This window comes from Aulonocara sp. 'chitande type north' Nkhata Bay, linkage group LG20, assembly GCF_057382095.1.
Source record: "Aulonocara sp. 'chitande type north' Nkhata Bay isolate Kocher_YH1m ecotype deep benthic linkage group LG20, A_spYH_male_GT1.1, whole genome shotgun sequence".
NCBI lineage: Eukaryota > Metazoa > Chordata > Actinopteri > Cichliformes > Cichlidae > Aulonocara > Aulonocara sp. 'chitande type north' Nkhata Bay.
Window position 1 is genome coordinate 3,593,396 of NC_141363.1, and position 21,716 is coordinate 3,615,111.

General features: G+C 41.4%; 2 protein-coding genes across 5 annotated transcripts; one reads left to right on the forward strand and one right to left on the reverse strand.

Moving 5' to 3' along the window:
* Window positions 1-180: 180 nt before the first annotated feature.
* On the reverse strand, window positions 181-10,007 carry troap (trophinin associated protein). Of its 3 annotated transcripts, none has more exons than XM_086278582.1 (14): window positions 9,812-10,007; window positions 9,423-9,521; window positions 8,865-9,102; window positions 8,343-8,772; window positions 8,037-8,155; window positions 7,865-7,916; window positions 7,412-7,557; window positions 7,251-7,305; window positions 7,058-7,146; window positions 6,891-6,962; window positions 4,029-4,124; window positions 3,625-3,928; window positions 3,103-3,305; window positions 181-586 (listed from the first exon to the last, which is right to left on the reverse strand). In XM_086278582.1, the coding sequence occupies exons 2-14, from the start codon at window positions 9,482-9,484 to the stop codon at window positions 524-526; spliced, it is 1,929 nt and encodes a 642-aa protein (XP_086134708.1). In that variant the 5' UTR covers window positions 9,485-9,521; window positions 9,812-10,007; the 3' UTR covers window positions 181-523. The 3 variants fall into 3 exon arrangements, with proteins under 3 accessions (XP_086134708.1, XP_086134706.1, XP_086134707.1); XM_086278580.1 differs by having other exon boundaries at window positions 8,340-8,772; XM_086278581.1 differs by having other exon boundaries at window positions 8,340-8,772; window positions 9,738-10,007.
* A 205-nt stretch (window positions 10,008-10,212) lies between these two features.
* LOC147304867 (differentially expressed in FDCP 6 homolog) lies at window positions 10,213-21,424 on the forward strand. Of its 2 annotated transcripts, none has more exons than XM_086278233.1 (12): window positions 10,213-10,332; window positions 11,724-12,033; window positions 13,690-13,830; window positions 13,945-14,130; window positions 14,938-15,165; window positions 15,258-15,404; window positions 18,108-18,216; window positions 18,308-18,606; window positions 18,692-18,858; window positions 19,167-19,365; window positions 20,199-20,289; window positions 20,628-21,424. In XM_086278233.1, exons 2-12 carry the CDS (start codon window positions 11,938-11,940, stop codon window positions 20,816-20,818), a joined length of 1,854 nt encoding a protein of 617 aa, XP_086134359.1. In that variant the 5' UTR covers window positions 10,213-10,332; window positions 11,724-11,937; the 3' UTR covers window positions 20,819-21,424. The 2 variants fall into 2 exon arrangements, with proteins under 2 accessions (XP_086134359.1, XP_086134361.1); XM_086278235.1 differs by having other exon boundaries at window positions 11,790-12,033.
* Window positions 21,425-21,716: the final 292 nt, after the last annotated feature.

Sequence of the window (21,716 nt, forward strand, 5' to 3'; positions counted from 1 at the left end):
TAAAGCATCATCTTCACAAACATGAAATAACTGAAGGTAAAGACATGAAACAAATATTTGTCTGACACTATTCAAAGTTCGTTTTTATCATGGGGTCAAATCCTGAAATTACTTCCCAAATCAACAAATCTTAAATTGTGTATGTGCTTAAAACAAACAAACAAACCACACATGGCCAGACAGTAACAACTATTTATTATAAACACTGTACATCACAGAGATCCTAACCATTGATCCACATGTACACTACAGCCAACAGCACTGATCTCTTCATTGACCTTTTAAAAAAATATTTTTTTCAACACATACATTGGACCTAGGTCCCAAAAAGATAACTTTTAATCTACTTTATTAAAAACATACAAGTGTCTGTAGTTATGAAAGAAAAACAGTATAATTTAGATATACCCTTTTTCTTTTTGGAGCAGCCATTGACCTGGCGGCGTCAGTGTTCGACAAATATTTGTAAAGTGAAGTCAGCGGCGTTTCACAGTGAAAGCAAACACTGCAGCTGTGGTGCAAGTCAACTGTCCTGCAGCGGAGAAGGCGGACCAGACGAGAGATCGGAGCCAATTGGGACAAATCTCTGAAAAACAAAATCAAGACAAATATTTATTCTGACTGTGTTGTGCACATCAAACACATCCGACCACAGAGAATATTTAAGCTGCTGTCCTGATGTCCGAGTGTTCTGTGCAGCACTCGGATCACACAGAGTCTTATTGTGGTCAGTGTTAAGTGCTTTAAATCTTACATCAGCTACAGAAGGAAAAAACAACAACAGACAAATAGAACTGAAATTAGTAGCACAAACTGACTAAAAGGTTCAATTCGTGCTATAGAAAATTACACCTTATTCCATTTACACAGCATACTTTATACACCTTTAAAGCAAAACCAAACAAGATAAAAATAAAGCAAATGTCATTGAATCCTTTAATGATATTAAGTTCTGTACATGATGAGATATTCAAAGTCTTCATCATTTTATGCTAATGAACATTTTTCTGAATTTGTTCCACAATTTGTCGATGCAGTTTGAACTTCTGCCTCTCTGAGATGCCATTTTTAAACCCAATCAAGTCATTGACCTGTTGCACATTAACCTAAACGTCTGTTTCTTTTAAACACCACTAACTTTTCCAGCCTTTTGTTGCCTCGTCACAACTTTTAGGATGTTTTGCTGCCTTCAAATTCAAAATGAGCAAAGATTTTTCTTAAAAAGAGACATTATCTCAATTTAAATGTTTGACATCGCCTGTGCTTGGAAACCAGTGCATTTTGTTGTTATTTACATTTTATACAGCGTGCCAATTTTTTGGGAATTGGGGTTTTATAATGATGTGTAAAACCACAGAGGACACATGCTCATCAGATTACCTGATTTTAGTGTCTGTAATTAGCTCGCATATCTTAGACACGTCATTACAGATCAAACGACAGATGATGAAGATGTTTACGGGAAAATGATACAAATGCACAAGCAAACATCTTCTTACGCCACTCTTCATGTGGAAACTAATGGTAATAATGATACCATCTTTAATATGGACGCACTGGTACAGCTGTCTGTTTGTGAGAAAATAATGACGTGTTTAATGTACCTTTGTTTTTTCCTGGACCACTGAGTGTGAAATAAAGATGGATTGATCTTCTTTAAGATATCTTGAGCTTCATACACTGCTGCAACAGTTATTTGTACACCGAGGGTGAAATCTCCAACTGATTTGTGCATAATTATCACACCCAATAATCAAACTGCCAAATATTATATATTTCTATAACTGATCATTAACATTGCTTTAAAACTTTTATTCATGTTCCGGATGGTCTTCATTTGAGCTTTTCTGTGCCACCACATTTCCAAAACATGCGCGCTGTCGGTCTATTAAACTGACTGTTAAGCTGAAATGTTCACATAAATGATCAGAGAACAGCATCCAACCAAGAATGCACTGAAATAAAGCGTAGCGACTCTTTGATGATACTTAAAAATGCTTTGATTCTATGCTATAAACAAAAGAAGAGGTGGTGAATGTTGTTTACAGGCAAACACCAAAACCTGTTTAGTGGCATGCAGTGTGGATCAGTGTGAGACTACAGCATCTGCACTGTGTGAACAGATGAAAACAAAACGTGTCTCCTTTCAGAATTTTCTTCCAGATTATGGCTTCTCTGAGTTTTTATGATAATCAGTAGTTTGGAGAGCCAACGTGCGACTGAAAGCGCCTTTTCTTTTGTGTTTATAGTGTGTCCGTTCAGAGGGCGATCGTTTACTTTGGTCTTTCTGTTTATTTAACTTTTTCAGTCAATTCAGAAGGTGACTTTGTGCCTCTGTGAGAACATCCACTTATCTGTGTAGATGCTAGAGCTGCAAGGCCACGTGTCCTCCACAGAGAACAACTACTCCTCTGTGGCGTCTGTGTTTCCTTTCCACTCTTATACAGCACCAATGCACAACAACAAGTCGCCTCGAGGCGCTTTATATACTGAGATAGTGAGGTAAAGAGCCTGCAGACAACCCTAACAATAAGATGATCCCCTATGACACCTTCAGATCCCTGCTGCAACATCACCTGTGTTGTGCAGGGTCTATTTCTTTTATGTTTGTACCATCATGGTTTCCCTTTTCTTGGCTTTTCAAAATGGAATAATTTGAATAAAAGTCACAATTAATCAAAAATCTGAACCTGTGTTGTTCTGCCAACTATCATTTTCTCTAGAAGCACACTCTGAACTGAATACTTCCATCCATCCACTCAACCTTGATCCAGTTCAGGGTTGCACTTTTGCTCTAGTCCAGCTGTCATAGAGCAAAACATGAGGTCCACCCTGGACAGGTGACCAGTCCATCACAGAGCTGACATGGATAGAGAAACACACACACTCACTATCACACCTACGGCCAGTTTAAAGTTGCCACTTAACCTAACACACACGTCTTTAGACTGTGGGAGAAAGCCAGAGAACCTGGAGAGAACCCACTCAGGCAGAGCGACAGCATGCTGGTATTTTCAATTCAATAAAAAAAAAAAAAGAAAAGAAACCATAAAGCAGTGATATAAAGTTTGTTACACTGCAGATTGTCAGAGCTACACTTACAGTGGACTCTTCGAAGTGCAAAATGGAGGCCAGAGGATTTCCACAGGAAGGTCGAAGGGGAGCAAACCCAGGGGGAGCCCCGACAGACGCTGATGTGTAGGTGGCCACCTCCTCGTCCAAACGCAGCTCCTCCAGGGGAGGAAAACGCTTGCGCAACATCAACACTGCAGAACTCACAGAGCAAGTCTTCTGACCAACGAGATCTGCGACAGGAAAAAAAAAAAAATCTGCAGCCTTCGTAAAAATTAATTAAAGAATCTAATTATTTAATAGCAGGAAAATTGTGTCAATTTTTGTCACTTTTAAAATCAAATATTGTGGTTCTTTTTCTCCTGGCACTCACTTTTAGTCTACACTTTAATAAATGTCACAACAGGCACACAACATTGTTAACCCTTTCCCCCATAAAGACGACACTTGTGGTTTTCACACCACGAAACCACTCGGTTCAGAAAACAGCTTCAATGGTTACTCCGAGTCAGCTTTTAAGAGGTTAAGGGGAGTGTGATCGATCAGAGTTACCTCTGTGCGGGCGCTGAACAGCAGGGGTGATCTTACAGCTCGGTTCTGGCACAGCCGGCACCTCGCCGTGCACTGGTAGCCCCTTTCTCTCTTCTGGTGAAACTGGAGCGCGCTGGTCCTGCAGAGCGGAGTCCCCCAGCTTCTCTAAACGCGGCACTCTGAACAACTTTTTGCCAGTCGAGAAAAAGATAACAGACTCTCTGTGCTGGGCCTGCAAGAACATCTGTTCTCCCACTAACTTCTCCTCATCATCATCATCGTTGCTCCTGCTCTTCTCCTCCTCTTTGTCACAGTGAGATTTACTCTGGAGACATGAATAGAAAACAAAAATACACTGATTGTTAAGCTACTACATTAATCAGAAGAACTTAATTTAATGTGGATCGGTCGCTTCAAATTCTCACAGCTGAGGCTTGAACTGGTCGCTGCTCGCAATCTTTTTCTGTCACATTTGCGCTCTGCTCTTCTTCTTCTTCATCAAACAGTCTCTGGACCACCTCCTGCGAAAGGTTAAAGGAACTGTAACTGACACAAAATAAAATGTGCATTTGTCCCCAAAATATATTGTAGTTACAGGATTTTTTTAAAGTAATAATTTTTAAAATTATTATTATTATTATTATCTTTAAATCTATAGCGCATCTGTCATTATTCCATGTTAAAAAAAAAAACTGTTAGAAATTACTCTTACAACTTACAACATGGTTACCCTGCAGGACCAAATCAGCCACCCTACCACAGAGCAGTGTGTGGAGTCTGCCACTCCAACCACAGAGGCTTCACACACTGACTCTGTAGGACTGAAGTCCTCTAAGGAGGCTGAATTTGAGCTCAAATGTAGGATTCAGCAAGAGCAGATTGAGATGCTCCAGAAACAGCTCCTAGCAGCTCAAAATCAGCTTGAAGAGCAGGCCGTTAAACATAGGCAGGAGCAGGAGACACTCAACCTGGAAATCAGTGACCTGAAATCCCAGCTCTGCCCCAACAAGGCCCTTCATGATTTGAAGGTAGATTGAAAGAGCCCAAAGCTTCCTCACTTAAAATCCCACAGCAGCACAAAGAACAAAATTCCACTGCTGCAAATGAAATGCACAAATGTGAGCCTCTGAAAGAAAACGAGACTGGAGAACAGGAGAAGATGGAAAAAGAGGACTCACTGCCATCCACTGCAATGTCTCTGCAGGAGCCTCAGAAAGAAAAAGACACCACAGAACAACAGAAGACAGAAAAAGAAGAGTCAGCTGCATTCTCTGTACAGAATCTTTGCAAAGTCTACAAGACAAACAGAAAATGCTCAATGTCAAGGTGGCTGAACTCGAGGCTGAAGTTAAGAGCCTTCCAGAGACTCCGCCAAGTAAGAAGAAGAACAAGAAGAAGCGGAACTGTGCGCGTCCCCAATTTCACCTAATTGGTCTCAACATCAAGTCCTAAAAATCATATTTATATACAACTAAATTGTCAGTGAACATTTGAACCCCTCTCGGTCGAGACAGAAGGCCACTCCTTCCTGAGCCCGGTTTCTCCCCATTAAGAGGGAGTTTTTCCTCTCCACTGTCGCCAAGTGCTTGCTCATAGGGGATTTGGGGGCTTTTTTTTTTTTTAAAACACCAACCACTGATAAGTTCACTGACATCAAATTTAAGACTCAGCAAATATGGAAAAGGATCATTCGTCATCAAGTGAGGAATCATCCATTTAAAACATGTTTGCTGAGGCATATTTAGTTGTACATAAATATGATTTCTGTCACACTAAGGCCAATCACAGACTAATTTGGACAATTGGTAAAAAAATAAATAAATAAATTAGAAAAATTTAAAAAAAGTAGTTGTGTCATTGTTTCATGTAGATTTCAAATAACATGCCATTTTATGTCAACATATTTCTGTTACATTTGTGGTGCTCGTGGTCTTATATTCTTATGATCCTGTTTATTTGATGAGTATATCCTTCTGCCTTGCTTCACATATTTACTGCTGCTTGGCTAGCTTTAGTCACGGTAGCATCAGCACGGGTAGAAACAGATACACATCAGAGACGTCACATGTAGCTTGTGTTTATGTTCAGAGTGACATCTGATTTAAAAGCAGGCAGCAAAGCACTGAGCAGCATATCAGTCAGCACAGAAAACAAGTGCCATAAATGTCATCTATTAGGCTGGAATAATTTGTTTCTAGTGGCTTCTATTGTAAGTGCTTTACATTTCAGCATGGCATCCTGTATGTGTCCTACACTGAGGACACTTGAAGCTGGTCATTTTCTTAGAATGGAGCTAAAGATAAAACCAAAACAAAACAAAACTTTCATAAGAAATCTTTATTCTGCAGTAAGGGACATTAAAAACCTAATAATGTTATCATTAAAAATATTAAAATGTGAAATAAGAGCAAAATGTATGTTTGATGGTGTCTTATTCTCAGCACTTTTTTCTAATTATTGTTCTCAGAGTTGAGATTTAATTCTTATATTTAACTCAATCAAGAAAGAAACAATTCAGTCTCTTTCCTTGTAATAAGTCAAATTTTCTTCATTTAAGCATAAATTTTAGACAGTTTTTTTCTAGTTAAAACTTTGTTATTGCTACAGAAGAATATTTATTTTACATTTACAATTTTTTTCCTGGGGGCCCTGTGACACCCCTTGGAAGAGCCGTATGCTGTGGATCTCTTAAGATGTCACTGCTGGGTTTGTGAGGCCATGTTACTCCTAAATTTCTATCTTGTTCAAAGAGAAGATATAAAACAAAGTTCTAAGCTATTCGACCTTAGTGTTCTCCTTTTTTAAAAAGAATCAATAAAGAATCGAATCGTTAAACAGAATCGAAAATGGAATCGGAATCGTGAAAATCTTATCAATACCCATCCCTACCTGGATTTGTTCAACAGAGTTATACTAGAAGGTATAAAGAGATGCTTAGTGAGGCGTATTCGCAATGAAGGATGTCTCGCTCCTTCCCCACCGCTCATCACTCCCAAAGTTGGGATACTGACATTGTAGCTTAATATTTTAAAACCAAAAAGCTTTTTTGGTTAAAACTTTTTATGTGTTCACTTAGATTAGTTCCTGATTCCCTTTTATGGTGACTAGTTAAACAATATTTACGTACTTAAGAACATCTTTTGGCACTGCCACACACACACACACACACACACACACACACACACACACACACACACACACACACACACACACACACACACACACACACACACACACACACACGAGTGGTATAAAATAATAGGTTAAGTCAGGGTTTCCCATCTCACCTCCTGTTGGGGCTGAAGGTTGGTTTTGCAACTCTTGAATCCAGGAGTGCCGTATGGCGACTGATGCCATTTCTGCAAACAGAAGCATTATGAGTTAACGCGGTGATTGTGCACAACACAACAGACTACCTGGACAGAGTGCCAACATACAATAAATACATACTGACCATAGCAGACAGGGGCTGATGTCTGGTGTTGCGGACTCTCTGTGGGGTCCATTTGTTCAGCGCCGTCTCTTTGAGTGCTGCTGATGCTGCTGCTCAGGAGAAAAAAGCCACGTCACATCAGATTAAAAGGACAACGAGATAAGAGTGCTTTGGGTTTTATAAAGATAACGAGTGGAGCAATGCTGTGTCTTACTTGCTGGCACAGCAGTCGCTTCTGGACGATTTTTTCTAACCGGCACTCTCTGAGCCTGAAGACAGAAGAAATTATTTCAAAGGCAGCACTTAAAAAGCAAAAAAAAGCAATAACAACAATGTAACAAGTATGAGGAAGTACAGAAGTGAACACAAATTTACTGTGTAGATTGAAGTCGCCCTGCTTGGTGGACAGACTGAACTTCGGGGTGTTGTGCCCACGGGCCCTCCGGCTTTCACTCCCTCGTTCTGGAGGATGCTTTGCAGCGCAGCGGGGTCTGGAGAGAACTGCACAGACTTCACTGATCCTGTGAGAAAAGTACAGACAACAATCATTTAAATAATATGACGTGAGTGTAATACTGAACATTATGAACACCCAACTAACACTGCCTGATGTTTAGTTTGAATAAAATTGGCTTCCAGTTAATGAGACTCATAATTGTGGCATTTTTATTGGGGATTTTAAACAGGGCGAGAGAACACACACGTATAGTGAGATATATTTATATAGTATTTCAAAGGGACTGCTCGGCCATCTACTATAAAATAAGTCTTTTACAATGTTCACATGTATGTGCCAAGCACATGTTGTGTTCTCCATCTTACACTGACCTGCAGGGGCTCCAGCTTTCTGTCGGCTCGTCATGACGGACACTCGCTGGGGCTGCACACATGATCATTGGACACCTTTAAAAAAATGTTTACCTGCTGCAACTATAGGCATTAAAAACAAGCAAACAAAAAAAAGCATGATAAAGAATGCACCGCTGTGAATCCAACTCACCAAATAGTTGTACGGTTTGGACTGTGGAGTCGTAGGCGCCGGACCTGTGACGCCCACTCCTTCGTTCCGGAGGATGCTAAGCAAAGCCGCATGGTCAGGCTGGAAGTTCTCCCCCTTTTCTATAATGCAAAAGAAAAAAGCCCAAGAGAAACTCTCTTAATATCTTCATTTTCACTAAACAAAATAAATGGATTTCCATGGATTTAAAGGAGTGAGGGAAATACGGCCTGCAAGCTTTAAGTGATTATCCACAAAATATAGGTGGAAGTTTGTGCCTTAGATGCGATAAATAAACAAGCTTACCACCTTTTGAAGAATTGCACTGCGTGGTCCGACTAGCATGTGCTGTTTTTGAATGGTCTTTTAGACTGAGCAGGTTCATGCTATTCAAATAGACCTCTGCACTGGGAGCAGACTGTGCAGAAGTAGCAGCACTATCAGGACGGGATGACATAGCGGTGGACAAAGATGAAGTCTGAAATGTGCTGGAAGGCCCAGTTGGTCCCGATAGGTGGGAAGCATCTTCTGTTGTCTTTCCGAGAGGCTTCCCTGCAGCTTTGGTTGAGTCCTTGTTGCCCTTTAAAGCGGTTGGATGTTTAGACGGTTTTGTGTTTGCATGAGTCCAAAGCTTTGGGACAGCCAGAGGTTGGTTTTCAGCAGCCGTTCTTGTGCTTTTGGGCTGTGACAGATTAAAAGGTACAGGCCGAGTGAGTGGCTTTTTCTTCGGCGCTTTTCGCTGCAGAAAAAGGAAAATGCTTATTAAACACATCAGACTAACCCGAGTAAATAAAAATATGGAAATCTACAGGATCAAAAGGAGATGCTTACAGCCAGAGGTTTCTCCTCCCACCTGCAGTGGGACTGACTGAAGTCCGAGGGAGTCTGAAGATGGAGGGACTTTGCAAGCACCGGAAGCCTGCTTATACCTGCTTGCAGAGGTGCCTTTTTACCAGTGGCTGAGCTTCCTGGATCTTTGTTCTCAATATCTTTGTTGGAAAGGTGAGATGCTGACATGGGTTTGGAAGGCTTTGGGTCTGCTACCTTTTTGTTTTGTTCATTCTTCATTCTGAAAAAAGAAAAACGGTCAGCTTTGTCACACAACCCAGCTCGAGGCTGGGAAATCACCAGAGGCAGCATGCAAAGGGGGAAAAAAAGGGGGAAAAAACTGATTCACGGACAAAGAAAACCAGACAAGATGGGAGGCAGATACAGGAGAGGAACAAGCTGCCTGACATTTTTAATACCAGTACTGATTTGATACCTGAGATTTAGAAAGGTATATTTTACTATGAGACAAACAAATAAACACGCTTCTGTAGACAGACCAAATAAGTCCCAGCTCTGAAATTCTATATCAGTAACTGCGGCTCAAATCATCAGTCTCACCTCATAAAGTCACTGCGGATTTTATTCTGACTCTGTTGACGAAGGATTGGAGAAGAGTCCATGATGAGGAGATAAAGCTGTGAGGAGCAACTGAAGCAACTAAAGACAGAAAGAAATTAAAGCTGAGCAACCAAAATACCAAACAGGCTTCTAACAAGGGTAGTATGGAGATGGGCAAAAGACACCAAACATGCAATGAAAACAACAACAAAAAAGAAACACGAGACTTTAAAACGTTAACATGAGCTAATTTAAAGTTCTCAAACAATCTGTCTAATCGTAAAAGCGCATGCCTGTTAGTAACACAGTACAAACCATCGTGCTGACTTGTGAAAATTACCCCAGAGAAGCTAGCTTTACCCCGATCACAAGCCTGGCTACATACGGACCTTCTGTGTTCCTATAATTCAACAGAGTATCCGTTTCTTCCTTCCGATCATCCAGTAAAGTATTTCAGACCGGAACAGCTCCAAATGTTTTGGTTTATCGGGTGTTTTGTGCAGATTTAAAAACCACTAGCCCCGTCTATTCTCACCACAGTGGGCTGTCAACTTCCTGGACTCATATGAGTTTGTAAAAAGCGCGCTTTGCCATTGGTCGAAATAAGAATCCGTATCAGCCAATGGCCGCGTGCGCTTTAGTCAGGATAACGTCTTCGACCAATGAGAAATGGAGTTTCATAAACAACTCCATGGTAACGACGCGAAAGTTGTTTTACCACGTGACAGCGTGTCGCCGCGGCTTCCCCCTATGTGCAAAGTACAGACATTCAGAGAAACCTATAATAATAATAATAATAATAATAATAATAATAATAATAATAATAATAATAATAATGATAATAATAATAATAATAATACAATCTACATAAAGCGGAGCCATTTCAAGGATATAGACTTCCAGAGCTAAAGTAAGTGGAGTTTGATTTATTTGACAAATCATGAGGAATATTAGAAGAATTTTAGATTTTTTGTTATTTTTATTTTATTTTCAGATATTTTAATATAAACATTGTTTAAATCAATGGGATCACGTCAGTTACTGACGTAATGGTTTTGTTTTGTTGTTGTTTTTAATTTACATATTTGAATATTGATGTCAGAGGTTCTTAAATTCATTGGACAGCACTAAGGTAAAGTCAAGCTACCAAGCCATTCTGCATTTGTTAGTATTTTATATGCAAATATAAACAATATACGGTAAACTTAGCTAACAAGAAGTCTACATTTAACAGACAGCTGCTAAAGTAGCGATGAGACAACTTAACATAAAGCTAATGCAGTGATCTTAGAGAAACAATTTGTGCTGCCCAAAAAATCTTTTAATCATCCCTGAAAATTCACCCTAAGGTTAGAGAAACTGCAAAAAAAAAAACCTAAGAGCTGCATTTCAGACTCTGCAGGCCTAAGTCAGCATGTTAAAGATTAAAGTTCGTCACAGTACGATTAGAAAAAGACTGAACAAGTATGGCTTGTTTGGTAGGGGTGCCAGGCCTCTTCCCTCTCAAAAGAACATGGGAGCACAGCTTTGATTGCAAAATCATATCTGAACAAACCAGAAGATTTCTAGAACAGCGGGTAACATCACCAGTGGAGGGGTGATGATTTGGGCTTGTTTTGCAGATGCTCTGTGGCCTCAGGTAACAAAGTGGGTCCTCTACCAGTTGGAAGGTCAGTGGATCAATCCATGTGGCAAAGTACACTTGGGGGAAGGTACCCCGAGTTTCCACCAGTGTAATCCCAGTGTGAGCGTGCTGTGAATGTTAGAAAGCCTTTGGACATTGATACAAGTACTGTAACAACGTGTGTGATTGGGTGAATGAGACTTGTAGTAAGAAGTATTTTGAGTGCTCAACTGTACAGAAAGGTGCTATACACATGCAAGGCCAATTATCATTCACTGTCACTTAATTGGCTCTTTATGCCTTATTTATGTTCACACATCAGTGCAGGTATCACCCAAATAAGGAGGACCTTGAAAACAAACTGAAAGATTACTTCACAGAGAAATGAAAGTAAAAGCAGCACTGCCAGGAGCCCATCTAATTACTAACTTAAATAATAAACCTTTATAATGAATGGCAAATTACTTTCTGTCCAAGGTGCACAGGAAGGGGATGGAGATTTTCAGTAAATCAGTGATATAACTTTAGAACATTAAAAATATAAAACTGTAATAACAACACTTTTTGCACAGGCGCATAACTAAACCTAGCAAGACACTTGTAGATTTCTAGGCAATGCATAATGGAGTTTTTTCTTTTAAAATTTTCTAAGGATTAAAACGCTTCTGCCACTGCAGGGCAAGATCTGACGCTGCGGTAAACAGCGAGACCCTCCCTCTTCATCACTGACCACTGTAATCCAGCAGGTGCCGCTGCCAGCAGAACAGTAAAGCCCCATGCCTGCCTGAAAGCAGCAGCACAGCGTGGGTGTATGCCTGTCACCCGTGTCAACAGTAGAGGGAAGAAGAAGAGACGTAGAGGAGGAAACCAGAAAATAACGCTGCAGCAGACATGGACTTGCGGTCTGAGCTGCTTAAATCCATCTGGTATGGTTTCACAGCCCTGGATCTGGAGAAGAGCGGGAAAGTGTCCAAGTCTCAGCTGAAGGTGAGTGAGGGATCGTCTACCTGGAAGATGGAACTAGAGAAACTTTTTTTTTCCTGCCCGAGAACTTACTCATCTCTTACCGTTTACCCTCGTTTCCTACCTCGTTGCATTTTACATCATGCGGGTTGGTTGTGAAGGAGGTGAAAGCAATTTCAGCAACAAAGCAAATTAAATCTCAAGGTTTACTACTTTTACTATGTGTTTATGTGTCAGGAAATAATGGTGTGCAACGTCTGATACTACTTATCAGAAAACATCATCATCATTAACATTTCCTGTGTAAAACTCCGTTTTTTTCAGCCGTGTACTGCCCAACAAGGAACAAATTTGTTCCCCCTATTTTGAATAAAATGCTTTCAGCTGCTGAAAGAGGGCACAATATGCACCTCTGTCCGGCGCGAGCACGAGAGTAACAGTTTGCTCTCAGTCTGTACATGAATGGGAGCCCTCATCTCCAAGCTGTGCTCACATTGGGCCTCCATGTACCAGCTTGTAGTGCAAAGGGACCCTCTGGCACAGCACCGGGCCAGAGAGCAGCCTGTTGAATAGAGTAGGTTCACAACATGAGGCCGAACACGTCAAAAAGGACATTGTCACAGGGAGAGCAGGGATAAAGTGGACACATGTTGGTGACCGTTGTCTCTTTCCACAGAGCCTAAACGAGGCTACTGTATGTTGCGTTGATCTCATTGTTATGTCACTCGGTCTCGCTGTGGCTCAGACTCCATTTCCAGCCACCTCCACGCTCCTGCGAATGTGCCGCCCGGCGCTCCTGGCTCTCAGCGAGTCAGCCTCATGACTGGGCTTATCCCCCCTCGTGCCTTCAGCCTTCTCTGAGGCGCCGCGCTGCTCAGAGGCACTCGCAGGCAAACACTTTGCATGCTTTGGCCTCAAAACTGACAGATGTTGTAGCGTTGGAGACTGGCGACAGGATGTGGTTATGGCTCAACACACAGAGAACCTAGCTGTCTGATAAAATGCACGATACCTCAAGATGTTGCATGGTTTCAGCTGAAGAAACAGAACAAGAAGGAAAAGCGTTTTTTAATCTAACTGTTTTTCACATGCTGTCAGTGATGCCACTGCTCACAAAGAGTAAAGTGTAACACTTGAAGTTTCTAATAGAACTTGGAGATGTTTTCCTGAGCTCGATTTTCATCTTTTTAAACTTTAAAACGGTCATATTGCTTTACTGATGTCGTTCCACTCTTAAACTAGTGCGTCTGAACGGTTTTCCAGGCAGCTTTCCTAGAAAATTAAAGCTTTTTGCTGACTCTGGTGACTCTTTTTTTCCATGTTTGAGCAAACACATTTTTTAAAATAGAAAAAACGATGCAGCAGAAATTTAAAAGTTCAGTTCCTCAAACACTTCCCTGGCCTTCATTCTCTGATTCAGCAGCCAGCTATATAAATATATTTATACATCATGTCACTTACCTTTTATATTCTACAGAAAGTTTCATCCTTCCTAACTCATGACGTGTAATCTCTTTTTTTAGACACTTAATTATTAATTTGTAGGCGGATGCGGTTAGCAGCCTCACAGGACAACAAATAAAACAGTTTGCACAGTCCTGTGTTGGACAACGAGAACTGAAATGACTTTCTGCTTCAGTGTTTTTCTTTGTTAAATATCCTCATATTGTGATCCTTCAGGTATTGTCTCACAACCTGTGCACAGTCTTGTGTATTCCACATGACCCCGTGGCTTTGGAGGAGCACTTCAGGGATGACGATGATGGCCCAGTTTCCAGTCAGGGTTATATGCCTTACCTCAATAAATACATCCTGGATAAGGTGATTAAAAAAAACCCAAACAAGTGTGCTCAGTTTATTTCAGCATATTGCGAGCCTCATGTGTTTCATAATTCAGACAGCTTTTTTTAAACCCCTGGTCTTGTGTCTTTGTAGGTTGTGGAAGGTTCTTTTATTAAGGAAAACGTAGACGAGCTCTGCTGGACTCTTACTGCGAAGAAAAACTACCAGCCAGACCGAAGCAGCAGCACCATTTTACCAGACAAAGATGCTTTTCGTCTCTGGTGCCTTTTTAATTTTCTCTCTGAGGACAAGTACCCTTTGGTTATGGTTCCCGACGAGGTGGGTTTAACTCTTAACTCTTATCATTAGTACGATGCATTGTTTATCGTATTGAAAATGTAACCGAAAGAGAAAAAAAATCACAAGTGTGTGTGGCAAAAGAAACCCGTTTCCAAACTTAGACCCTAAGCTACTCTGTTGTTGAGTCTGAGATTGCACTCAGTAATCTCTGACCTAAAAATGCTGTTGGATCTTTTACAAACACCGAGTACACCAGCTGAAAGTTTGTTTCTTGCCACCATGGAACATGGTGCTCATGTCACGCAGCAGTGTGGGCTTGTTTCTCACTTGCAAAGTCTCATTTTGGTTTCCTGTCGTGTATTCTTCACAGCCGCTGCCAAGAGAAAGCCCCAATTTTTCAAGGGCAGGGTCGTTTCTGTCGCCCTCGGTTTAAGAAAGCATTATCCAGTTGTATTTTGGAGCGTGTTTCACACATCAGCCACTGTGCAAAGCACTCTGTGGTGTAGCCAGGGCTACTGTGAGGTTATACTGTTACTAGAGAAAGCCTTATTGGGAAATAGCAAAAGCTGCTTTCAGCTACACTATTAGATACAATTTTTGCAGTTGTGTTTTAAGCAGAAGGATTCAAACTACAAATAAAAGTGTAGTAACAAAGTAATATTAAAGCATTACTGTGAATTAGTCCTTAATAAGCAGGTGATGGTCACTAAAAATGGTAAATTCAGTTTTAAATACTCCTTAAAACTGCACACAAAGGTGATTGGTGTAATATATAGCTTGCTTGAGTGCAGCACAGCATGCAGGGACAGTCCAGCTGAGTTATTAATCCTGTCTCTTTCCATGCAGGTGGAGTACCTCCTCAAGAAAATATGTATGGCTATGAGTATTGAGTTCAACTGTGTCGAGTTAGAGGACTTCTTCTCTCAAGACTCAGTGCAGCAGAGTGGAATTACTGTTTGGACGTTTCTAGAGATGATGAACTCCGGGAAGGTAACCAGAGGAATTGATGCGAGCATCATCAGCATGGCTATAGAGGAAGTGTACAGGGAAATAGTTGGTGACGTCCTCAAAGAGGTAGGAAACTGATGTGCCTCCAGAATGCTGTTTTTGTTCCTCCCCGGTGAGATTTATTTCAGTGATCTGTGTGTCGGTTTGGCTGCGTTCAGGGCTATCTATGGAAAAAAGGCCAGCTGAGGAGAAACTGGAAGGAACGGTGGTTCACCTTAAAGCCGAGCAACCTGTCCTACTACACTGGAGAGGACCGCAAGGACTGCCAAGGCAATATAGCCCTGGATGAGAACTGCTGCGTGGAGGTAAACAGCTGGAGAGATAATCATCTGTGACAGCTAGAGAAACTCTTAATAACAAAATCTCCACAGCAGAAATACTCAAGCAGGCGTTTAAATGACATTCAGGCAGTGGTTCTCAGTGTAGGGCGGGGACTTCCCCAAGGTGCTACACTAAGGTTTTTTTGTAGTTTTATTTTTTATCACGCCCCTCATCTTTGATTTAACTTGTAACTTACTACAAAATTTGAAATCCTGTCCCTCCAAAGGTTAAACAAGACAAAAAAAGGGGAGCAAGTACAAAATCCAGCAAGACCCTGGAATCTGGTCAGATTAAATGTAATTCATACATTCAGTTTATACCTTTAATTTTATATAATTCAGTTTCTTTTAAGTCAAAATTATTGCTTCACGTTTACAAGAGCAAAGAATTTTTTTTGGAGTCTGAGAGAAAATGAGACCGCCCTCACAGTTAAATCAGCACAAGTCATGTCGACATTAATAAACATGCTATAAAGAAAAGAAATTTAAACGTGAAATGTTGCTGAATAATCCCACTTTTACTCAGTGGCTCATGATTTTCTTTTAAGATGCGGGATGAGCAAAGGTGACACCGAGCCTCTCTCAAATGACTAAACTACCTTTCATAAAAGGAAGTAAATAACTGCAAAATCCAAAATCTTTCTACTCCAGTGCTTTGACTTGTGTTGGCACTGCTTCATATTTTGGGTGTCATAATGAAACAAGGTAAGACTGAAAACTGAAGCTTGCCATGGGTCATATTAAAAACAAGATTTCCTCACAAATCTCGCAGAGCTCAAGGGAACTGAGGTGATTAGTGTGCTAGCCTCACTCCTAGCTGAAAGTGAAGCAGAAGTAAGAGTGCAGCGGTTGCTATTTAAGGTGTCTTGGTCACTTTTCGTGTGGACACAGCCTCAGTTATCATACTGCGTAATACACTTGCAAGAAGGAAATTGGAAACTGTTATTAGGTTCTCTGCATTTATTGCTCATAAAATGTGGTCTGAAATTCATCCCAGTTACAGTCAAAGATGACTAAAAGCGCAATGAGATCTATTCTTGTATCAGCTCTGAGTAATTAATCGCAGAGCAGTAAGTGAATTCCCGAGTGTAGTAACTTGTAGATCCCCCCCTTAGCAGTCACAACATCCATCACATGCTTCCTGTGGCTGTTCGTGAAATATTGCAACATTTCTGGGACGTCTTGATTGATCAGCCCTCTTCAGCTCATGCCACAGACCATTTGTTGACTGGTCGCATTCGGTGTCTGGACTTCCACGCGTGCAAGTCATTGTGGCGTTAATCATGGCGAAGTACGCATGCCGAACAGCCCCAAACTATGACTATGATGAGCGATACTCCACCTACCGTGCTTTGCAATTAGGAGGAGGTTTCATCGTGGGTGTGCAGTGCCCTTTCCCCCCCGCATTGCATGAAAGTTCACGTTTGTCTCGGCAGTCCACACAGCGTCACCCCAGGTTTATTACAGAATACAGAGGTGGTCCTCAAGAAACATGAGCTCGTCTTTACGATGGTTTTTGAGATTAGTTGGACTTGATGAGTACACAGTAAGAATCAGCTGTAAACAAAAGGTATTTCCTCATATGAGGACTAATGAGGGTTTATTTCACAGAATAACACAATAAAGCATGAAAAACTTTATTAAGCATGAATGAAGCCAAAACGTAATCATGACAAAGTCTCATTACGATGACTTTATTGGTTTTAGCACTTGTTTCTTTATAGAGTCCTTTAACTATTTCTTTCTTCTTCTTGATGAACCACATGTTTGATTTGGCAAAAACTTGATGGCCTACCTGATACAGGGTCATTATCTTAAAATATTGATTTCCATTTTGGCCTTCTCTAATATTTAAGGTTATGGTACGGTTAAGGTTATCACCTGTGTAGATGATGTAGACCTCAGAGGGTTAACACTACTTCGGTTTTGTGTAAATGCTGCATTGGACACATTAACTAAGGAAATGAGAGTTGTGCAGGTGCTTTGCTGTTAGCTGCTCTTCTTACCTCTTTGAATACTCAGGTTTGTTCTCTTGTTGTGATCACCGCAGCACGCCAGGCCCCAGGGAACTAGCAACACTCCTAATATCCCTGCCTTGTATTTTATTGTGGACTGATTAAATACCGAGGCCTCTAGCAAAGCTGTTGTAACATTTTCTTGCTTCTCTTTATGCTTCTTATAAATCCCTAAGGAATTTACTGTGATCGAAGCATGGGTCACACCTTTAACTGGAACATCTTATTGCAAGAGGATTCTTTTAAGAAAAATCTCGAGCAAAAAGTTTTGCATATTGTTTCCAGCCTGGAACGTGACTGATGACTCATTGTGTTCATAAAAGACATTTAAAGTACAGCTCAGATTATGATCATTACAATGGTGACTTGGAATAAGTGTAGACCACAATATTGCAAAAATCCTGGCAATATAAATTCTTGCATGAATAACTAATTGAGTTACAAGTTCATCACTTCACCCAGCATGTGATACTTCAAAGGAAGCTGCTGAAATTGTGTTATATTGTAGGAAGCAGATGTTTTTTGAGCTTTCAGAGTTGTTAGAAAAATGTCCTTTTCCTGTAATTGATGTTTTTCTCCTTTATTTTTACAAAATAGACTCAAAAACTGCAAAACCATTCACAGTTAACTACTCAGTATTAAGAGATAAACTGGGTGTCCCTTTTTTGAACAGGTGCTGCCAGACCGAGATGGGAAGAGATGCATGTTTTGTCTTAAAACCCTCTCCAAGACGTATGAAATGAGTGCGTCAGACACCAAACAGCGACAGGAGTGGACTACAGGTTAAAAGAGACTCTCATTCATCAATTCACATCAATTTTTAAAAGCTTTAATTATTTATTTAGATGTTAAACATCAGTGTCTTCTTTGCAGCTATTCAAACGGCAATCAGGCTGCATGTGGAGGGGAAGAAATCCCTCCACAAAGATCTGAAGCTTAAGCGACGTGAACAGCGTGAGCTTCGGGAAAAAAGGCGACAGGCCAAGGAGGAGGAGCTGCAGAGGCTGCGGGCCTTGCAGGAGGAACGGGAGCGCAAGCTGGCGGAGCTGGAGCTCCTGAAGGAGGCGCAGAAGCAGGCTCAGGCCCTCCTGGAGCAGGATGAGCAGAGGAGGCGCCAGCAACACGAACAGCTTCAGCGTGCCCTGGAGATTCAGCTCCGTGAGGCTGAGGAGGTGAGCATGGAAACAAAGAATGAAAGATTTTAAAAGCATAAAGATGCAGATCGACTTTAACTTGCTTCTTTCTGTGTGTTACAAGGCCCGAGTCAGTATGCAGGCAGAGATGGCTTTGAAAGAGGAGGAAGCAGAGAGGCAGAGGAAGAGGATCCTGGAGTTGGAGGAGATGCAGAAACGTTTGGAGGAGGCGCTGCAGCAAGAGATTAAAGCCAGGCTTGATGAGGAGGCCTTCCGCTATGCTCAAGCAGGGTAAAGTTGTTTAAGCAGCTAGCCAGGTGTGCAGTGCAAAAAGCTTAGCGCAGGGTGGTGGAGGTTGTGTTGTGTACAAGCAGCATTTAATAAACTCTGTTGCTGAATTAGTTCACATTGCGTTATGTTCCTGAGGAAGTTGAGCTGCAAAGAGGAAGTTGTTTAACGCTGCAGCCACCTAGACCATTGTCATTGCACTCTCGATTTATCCCATCCCAGGTCCAAAGTACCTCGCTGATGAGCCCCCTGCATTTATCACAAATGATCTATTCAAAGTCTAACTTCTTTGCATTCTACATCATGCTCAGGTTGTTGGCTGAGGAGGAGGATAAAATGAAGGCTCTGATGAACCTGCAGGAGGAACAGGAGGAGTACATTGCGAAGACACAGAGGGAGAAGCAGGAGCTGAAGCAGGAAATGGAGGCCAAATCCCGGGCCCTGGAGGAGGCGCAGAGACAGCTGGAGGAGGTTCGAGCCAACCGGCACAGAGTTGACCAGGACGTTGTGGTAGGTAGAAACCCTGACACTGACCGTGTGACTCAGTTACAGCATGTTATCGAAGCTAATACCCCTCAGGCCTCAGGCCCCTAATACCACTGCAGACCCCCTGAACATGGAAAAAAATAAGTGAGCTTCTGCTGCTTGTCGTTTTTAAATAAATCACCACAGAATGTGTTGATGAGATCAGCGAGAGGCTGTCCTGTCGCAAGAGTCACTGACAATCTGACACCAAACCAATAAACAGAAGTTAAGTTCAAAATAGGCGCTTAAAACAACACACGAAAGCATCTCACGAGCTACAAAAAAAACAACCACCCACCCATCACAGTCCCTAGTCGTCAGATAAAGTTAGATAACCAGGAAGTGCTGCAAGTATAACTTTGAAATTCATAATGATAAGACAGGATGCCAGATGGCAGAGACTTTAATGAGACTAAACAGACTGCCATCGTGATCAGTCCCTCAAAAGCACATCAGTTATGAACAGGATTCAAACAGGACACCATTTTTTTTCTCTTGTTGAGTGGTGGCTACTCTGTCTTTTTATTACTTTCATTATATTTGATTTTATTTGACAAAATCTGGCCTTGAGAGTGGCAGTAGTGAACCTTAACCTTATTGAGATGCAAAGTTTAACTTTTTAATAAATTGACCAGTTTTAGTGGTTAAAATACCAGCAGCACTTTGTTTATTTATCAGGTCACAGACAAAGAGCAAAAAGGAAGCGAGTTCACGTCTTAGTGGCTCTTCTGGGTACTTTTCAACAGATCGAGGTTTTTGGGAAGCGTTTGTCAGTTCACTTGTTTATCAGTAGCCGCTAAGCTCTTCTTCTCCGGCAGGCCGCCCAGAGGAAACTTCGGCAGGCGAGCACCAACGTCAAACACTGGAATGTCCAGATGAACAGACTGATGCGGCCGATCGGACCTGGCGGTATGTGTCCTTGCCTGCTCAGAGACATGACAGACATGCACCGTTTCAAGACCAGATTTTCAAATGTTTCTTGCTGCATTATACCAGCAGAGAAGTGTTAACCACTTCTAGCCCTGTTGTGTTGCAGCCAGGACTGATGTGACCATTTGCTTAGCTCAGGGGCTGTGAAGTTTAGGTCAAAATAGGTGGTTCATATATTTCATTTTGAACTTCTGCAAATATACTTCCTTAAATTTGATACTATACTTTATTTTAACTGTGAATTCTGTTTTTATTTTTGGTTTTTGTTTCAGCCTAAGTCTGATTTCAATTGTCCGTTTTGTTGCTTTCATTTTCAGAGAAGAGACCATCGCTGGGAAGCTCCTTCACGAGCTTCCAGATCCCAACGCAGCGAGACCCCGGGCTGCGTCTCAGGAGTTCGGGATCGGGGGATCGGGAGGAGAGCAAAGAAAATGTTGACAGCAGAGCTGGATGTGATTTAGACAAACGTCACTCTCATGCATCTAATGGCGACATGGATATCCCCTAAATGATGAGTCATAGAGACTGCCTCGTCACAGGAAGGGCAAGAGATGGTTGTCATGTTTGTGAACAATATGAAAGCGGCGGGGATATAGCTGAATTTACCGTACTACCACGTCTACTAAATGCTGAAATATTACTGACCTCGTATCACAGACAGCAACAGTTTAAAAACATTTTAACGAGAGTGCGTTTTCCAATATCTCCCCTTCTCAAATAATCCTTTTCTGCCGCCTGTGTGAGGCCTGACGTGAACATAACTGATACCTCAGCGGAAAGAAAATGAGCGGTAAGAAAGATCCTGAAAGTACAAGGTTAGCTCTGGTGTTCAAAGAGAAAAGCCTACATGCACACAGGAAGCTCATTTTTGTGCAGCTCTGTAACTTAGACGGATACCAATGTTTCATTTCTATTGGTACAATTTTCGAGGTTGTGGGAGGTGGCTTAGGTTTTTTTGATCTAGAAACTTGGTTCAGTATTAAAGTTTACCACAATTTCACTCCTGATAAACAGGAAAGAGAAAGAAGAGGCGTGAAAGAAAAAAAAAAACTGTCATGACCTTCCTGTTTTTAATGTCATTTAACATTACTGTAAATAAAGAGAGTGAAGTTTGAAGCCGTACCTGCATCTTTACTGTGTTAAACTTAGTGCATTGTGCAATTCAAAGAAACTTTAAGGCAACTTTTTGTTTCAAATCTTAACCTGGTGCTTCACACAGTGGAAAAGCTAAATAAGAGTTTGCAAAACGAGTTGTAGTGACGCAGACGTGACAGAAATGCAAAAGACCACACGGTGTGGAAGTAAGAGTCGCAGACACTGCTGAAGTTGCACACTGCACATCCGCTTCGGTTTGAGTTGGAGTCTGCTTCACTTCTGAGGCCTTAAATGTGTCATCTCCGACTAAT

What these genes read in the sequence shown, in the direction of transcription:
- troap (XM_086278580.1), bottom strand. Translation starts at nt 9,484, where the DNA reads ATGGACTCTTCTCCAATCCTTCGTCAACAGAGTCAGAATAAAATCCGC. An exon ending in GTGCAATTCTTCAAAAGGTG is followed by an intron (nt 8,156 to 8,339) that starts GTAAGCTTGTTT and finishes TTTGCATTATAG; the next exon opens with AAAAGGGGGAGAACTTCCAG. An exon ending in TGCACTTCGAAGAGTCCACT is followed by an intron (nt 587 to 3,102) that starts GTAAGTGTAGCT and finishes TTTGTTTTTCAG; the next exon opens with AGATTTGTCCCAATTGGCTC.
- LOC147304867 (XM_086278233.1), top strand. Translation starts at nt 11,938, where the DNA reads ATGGACTTGCGGTCTGAGCTGCTTAAATCCATCTGGTATGGTTTCACA. An exon ending in TGTCCAAGTCTCAGCTGAAG is followed by an intron (nt 12,034 to 13,689) that starts GTGAGTGAGGGA and finishes GTGATCCTTCAG; the next exon opens with GTATTGTCTCACAACCTGTG. An exon ending in AGCTCCGTGAGGCTGAGGAG is followed by an intron (nt 18,607 to 18,691) that starts GTGAGCATGGAA and finishes GTGTGTTACAAG; the next exon opens with GCCCGAGTCAGTATGCAGGC.